The 5,982-nt window shown below is 29.3% G+C and overlaps 1 protein-coding gene across 2 annotated transcripts; it reads left to right on the top strand.

Annotated features, from left to right (window-relative positions):
* Positions 1-233: 233 nt before the first annotated feature.
* On the top strand, positions 234-5,982 carry LOC132948625 (testis-expressed protein 10). Of its 2 annotated transcripts, XM_061019174.1 has the most exons (10): positions 234-552; positions 614-976; positions 1,051-1,231; positions 2,229-2,377; positions 2,603-2,785; positions 4,683-4,962; positions 5,037-5,292; positions 5,382-5,536; positions 5,616-5,734; positions 5,844-5,982. In XM_061019174.1, exons 1-9 carry the CDS (start codon positions 355-357, stop codon positions 5,729-5,731), a joined length of 1,881 nt encoding a protein of 626 aa, XP_060875157.1. In that variant the 5' UTR covers positions 234-354; the 3' UTR covers positions 5,732-5,734; positions 5,844-5,982. The 2 variants fall into 2 exon arrangements, with proteins under 2 accessions (XP_060875157.1, XP_060875156.1); XM_061019173.1 differs by lacking the exon at positions 5,844-5,982 and having other exon boundaries at positions 5,616-5,820.

A 5,982-nucleotide genomic window follows, 5' to 3' on the forward strand; every position in this document is an offset into this window, starting at 1 on the left:
CTCTCTCTCTCTCTCCGTCTCTCTCTCGCACGGTTGTCCACGACGTTGCCGGATCACATGCCGTTTCCGGCGATCGATGTGACGTTGTCGGCTCTCGGGATTACCGTTGGCGACACTGCAGCGAGTCGGTGGTGTCCGGAAGTAAAGTTGTACACTTCCATTCGTACGCACTGCACAGCCACGTGGATGCACCACGGTCTGTGTTATCGCTCAATACTTATCACTCATCAGTTATCACTCGCCGCGGCTAAGACTATAATGTTTATAGTTGAATAGTTTGCTTACTACGTAATACGACGTGACATTTCGTTTTGATTTGTTTTATATTTTTGTAAATCGCAGCGAAAACTCACCATGGTTAAGTCAGGAAAAAGGAAGTTTGTTAAAAAGGAAAAGGCCAAAATCCATTTGAAAGTAGCGCATAAGACACTGCTGCCCAAAGGACAAAATGTGACGGATACAAATTTCAAAGTACGCAAGATCGTGTTGCATGGCCAACTCAAAGAACGTGGTGATCACGAAATACTTTCCAAGGGAAACTTAAACATCAAGGTACGTGCTTAAATTTGTACAACTTAAATCATAATTACTCTTATGCTCTAAATTTTTGAAGGAATTGCTGTCGAGATTAAATCATCATAACATGTGGCAAAGGCAGTCTGGACTCGAAGGTCTTATAGACTTAGTTGCTTCTTACCCTCCACAAACCATGGCCGTTCACTTGTCGTCATTCTTAGAAGCAGCTTCACGTTTGACACTAGATGGTGAGACGGACATTCGTCAATTGGCTGTTAAGTTATTATCGTCAATATTAACGGCTGTAGAAGAAAAACAGATTGCTCCTTCTTTTGAAATCGTCATTAGATATTTAGCTTGTGCAATGAGTCACATTAATTCAGCTGTAAGAGAGACGTCTCTTAATGTGTTGGACGTTCTTATAACTAAACATCCTAAACTTACAGCTGTTCATTGTCAGGTATTACATACATTTACTATTTTAATCATACAATCCAAACTGACTAGACCAAATGTTTCCTTTGTATAATTTAGACTGTAGTATTGCCGGGTTTTTTAGATTTAATATCTTCAAAACTAAGTGATACAACTTCTCGGAAACTCACTGTACAAATCAATGAACATACAACTACAAGTGTTTGGCGATTAAAAGTATTAAATAGTTTACGTTCATTGTTGAGTGCAATTGTCAAAAACACTTCATTAGGATCAGAAAGTAACTATGCATATCTATACATTGTCATTACATCAAAGCTTTAATACAGCAATTCCTAACCGATTTGCCATGGTACATCAATTTGTCGGGTGTGCCATGTAATTGTTGTCTTATTATGTGTCTAAAATATATTTCATATTATTAAGAGGATATCAGCTTACCATTTGTTTTCTCTCTCTGACCCACACATAACATAACAAATCTATGTTCAGCAGAACCAACCCTGTGGTGTTTATTTAAACATTAGAGTGAATTCTCCCATTATCAAACTTTAAGCTAAGAACATAACACGTGTCCCTACGTTGGCTATTTTATGATATTTTAATTTTCATACAATTTATAAGCATTTTTAAATTGTAATAATTTACACGTTAATAAATTACATAGTTACATACAAATTAAAATATCATTAAATAGCCAAAGTAAGAACATAGGTAATGTTCTTAACTTGTAGTTTGATAATAAATAATTCACTCTAATATTAAAAGTATTAATGCAAGGTTGATTCAACAAACATTTTCTATGTAATGTTGTGTGTGGGTCAGAGAAAGAAAACACATAGTAGTGTCCTGATATCTTCTTAAATTATATATAATATATAGAAGTCTCCACTTATTGAAATGTATATTTATTTTTATTACATGTGTGCCATGAAAGTTATTAAAAAACCAAGTATGGCTTCAAGTGAAAAAGGTTGAGAATCCCTGCTAATAATTTACACTTGTATATTTATTGTGGTTGATTCAAAAACTTTTTGACTAAAAGCTATTCTTATTTGATAAAATGTTTTATACATATATTTGTCATTTAGTAAAATATTAAACTATCAATGTAATTCTCATTAATAATGTATTATATTACTGTGGGAAGTATATTAAAGAAATATCTAAAAAAAAAAACAATGGTTCTTGTAATTAAAATTGAAAATATTTTACTATAGAACTAATTTATAGATCTAAATTTAATAAATGTAATTTTTAATTAATACATTTTTTAGATTCATCAAATCTCAATAGAACAGTGAATTGGAAAGATTCTTGTCGTTTACATGTTCCATTGTACAATTCCATTAGTTTGAAAACCGGTCCTGTGGATTTTAATATTTTTCAAAAGGCAGAAAAGAATTCTTCAACGACAGAAATACAAGTTAGAAAATTAAATTGTTTTTTTATTTATTCAAAATGAATCAAAAAGTTTTAAACATTCTTATTGAATTAAAATAAATATTACTGAGCTAATAACAAAGTACTTATTATTAAGTTATTGTTATTCAATATGTTTAGCAGACAAAAAAATGTTTGTTGCAATACATTTTTTTTTACTTTTTCATTATTTTGTAAAGTTGTACTGATATATATTTTTTAATTTTAGAATTATACAGCATCATTGATGCCTCTTTTGATTGATACTTTCATTGAAGTGGCTCCCAGCAAACGAGAAAATAAAAACAGTTCGGAAATTTCATTACAAACAGCATCAATATTAAAATGTATATTGGATATCATTCTTTTGCTATGGAAAATATATCAAAATTCTGATAATCCATCAGAAATGGTATGTATTATATCCTATAAAAAATTAAATCCCTCTGACAGTACTAATAATTATATTAATTTTAAAGTTTGGTGTGGTTTAATTTTTAGATATATCTTTAATCGTGGTTCTGCAACTATTACACATACGTTAATATTCCGATAAGAAATAGGTATCATATCATTATATTCAAATAAAATGTAGTATAATTTATTTGGTTACCACAGTTATCAATAAAATACAAATCTTTTATGCAGCTCATTTTTTTTATACATACCATTAAAACAATACAGAATGAATAAGTTACAGATGTGTTAACAAATATACAGACTGTTCTTTATGCAACCCACCCTTAAAGCTTAAATTTGAGTCAAGTTTGAGTTTGAACAGTTTAAGAATACAAATTAAGTTTGACCCAAATATTCCCTAATATTCATTATAATAATAATAATCGTCGTTACTAAGGAAAAAACTCCATTTACAAATAATAACATTTACAATGGCCAATAACAATATATAATAATTTTATATAATTTTATATTTCATATTTAAGTAATAACTATCATATTATTATGTAATAAATGTGGTGATTTAGTAAAACAGCTTATATTTGAATTTAAAATTATGGACTTAATATGTTTAAGAAGTGTAGATTATTTGATGTGAAGTATTTATTTTGTTTCAATTTGATTAAAATTAGTAGTTTAAAAAAGCCTTAAATCACACAAGTTTTTTGTTATACGTATTAATTATTTTGACATTATACAAAGTTTTATGATGTAAAATACTAAACAGGTAAATCTGTCATAAAAAGTTTAAATCCTCATGTGAAAATTAAAATGTAGCAAATAAAAATCTAACTCAAACATCTAGTATTCTAACCGTACTCAAATTAGCTCTAAGATGCAGGAAAAAGTGAATGTGGTGTTTTCAGTTAAATGATGAATGATGACCTAAGATCTTCACAACTCCTATGAACAAGCTGTGAAATGGCTGAAAAACTAAAAAGCTCCTATTCATCCATCTATGGCATTTCTTGCCGATTGTTATCAATTGGAACTTAAAATGACCTATGATGCAATAATAATACCTTATTTATCATACCTTTACTAGCTGAATATCTCAGCTTTGCCCTTGTGCACTTTTTTGTTGTGGAAAATCCTGTATAATATATATGCTACATACGTGGCTATATAGGTGTGTCTCAGTTTGAGTGGGCATATCTCAGTTTTAGTGTATCTCAGTTCACTGACAAATTGGCATCACTGTACCTAACTTTGTGAAATACTTAGACGTATGTGGGCAAACACAAGTCACGGATCGGATTTAGCACTTGTTATATTTTTTAATATGGAAGATATTTTCTAAACTTTTCTGACATCTCTAAAAACAATCTTAGAGGTTTTCATCAAATTCAATTGAGTAATTTCTGAGTATATAGGCTACACACATACATTTGGTTTTAAGATATAGTTTCTTTATTCAAGGCCATAAGCGCAGCAACTTCATGCTATGCTTGTACCTGATCTGCCTGAGTAACCAATGGCAACCATTTATAAACATAAAAAGTTTCAATTTCTTCTGTGAATCTGTTTGATCCTGTTTGACGACCTCTTTAAAACGTGAATATTGGAAAATCCTTTCTTATTGATCATCTAGATCATTAGAGGATCACTATTCCAAATTTCAAGTTCGTACGTTTTGTAGTTTTTGAGATGTAGCGATGAGTGGGTGAGTGTGTGGCATTTGGCTTATATATAATATATGTATAAGACTTTATTTCATACATGTGTGTTTACTGCTTATATATTTGTAATTATTATTATTGTTGTTGTGAATAAAAACATCCATTTGAATATACATTATACAATATACATATACCTATTTTATAATAATTTATGTAATATTCCATTTTCAGATGGCTTGGTTTAGCATTAATTATGGCCCTAAGATTTGTCAAACATTTATATCAAATGGTTTCCCCTATATTACACTCAACAGTGGTGGCCGTACTTCAGATAAAGTCAAAAAACACAAGACTGACACAGATGTAGTTTTGGATTTATTTGGAGACAGTATGGTACAATCTGACACAAAGTGTTCCAAACAAAATATAGACCTGTGTCTTGTATACTTTTTACTCAGTAAATATGAGATATTACCGATACCAGTCAAAATCATATCTTTATATATTAACAGTAAGCATAAAATTATAATTTTAAAGATTTTCAAATTTTTAATTTTTAATTTTAATAATTATTTATATTTTCAGATTCATTAAATTCATACAAGTCAATTGATCATCAATCTTTTGTTGTATTAATGCATTGTCTAGAAACTGTATCTGACAACAATGATTTGATTAAACCAAAGGACTCCTTTGACTTGAATTCTGTCATAGAAAAATTAGTTACCATTCACAATGAAATGGTAACAAATGATGGTCGTCATCGTCACGAGAAAACCAAGTTAGTGTTTAATTACTTGTGTTCAATCGCATCAAAAACACATCTAAAAATAGCTGAAGAGTAAGTAATGACTAATAATGTTTTTATATTTATCTAGTTTCCTAACTATGTTCATTAATTGCATTGTTAAAATTTCTCATTTTTTTCAGAGTCGAAGAATTTGGTAGCTGGCTGACTTTATTACCAGAATTCATGTGTCAACGTAAAGTACCATATCATTTGGTGAAAGCTTTGTCAAATGTGGCAAGATATAATTTACCAGAATTTAGCAAATCGTTATACATGTTAAAGCCAGCATTATTGGGTAAGTGATTAAATGTACATTGTATGTTTCTAATTTATTTTCTACTTGTATTTAATTTTTTTATTGTTTGTGTTTTTAGACAATGTTGATATTGTAGCAGACAACAAAGCTGACAAAATTAATGGTCAGACTTTATTAAAAGATATGATGTATACACAATTTGATTGGGAAAAAGAAATCGGACTAGTTAATTAATATGTATTTACAATTTTGTTATTAACAATAATTTTCTGTTTTCATACATTCGTCTACCTAATGTTAATAAATCTAAGTTAAGTAACTAATATTTGTTATTTATGTTTTCTAGTGTGGAATCAATGGAATCCTCTAATCATGGAACAATATAAAAAATTACTTATTTAATGACAAAAAATTGATTTTATTTAAATGTTGATTTTTCTTCAGTTATGAGTTATATCATTAATTGTTCATAATCTTATTAAGAG

The sequence above is a fragment of the Metopolophium dirhodum genome, chromosome 7, assembly GCF_019925205.1.
Source record: "Metopolophium dirhodum isolate CAU chromosome 7, ASM1992520v1, whole genome shotgun sequence".
In the NCBI taxonomy this organism is placed as follows: domain Eukaryota; kingdom Metazoa; phylum Arthropoda; class Insecta; order Hemiptera; family Aphididae; genus Metopolophium; species Metopolophium dirhodum.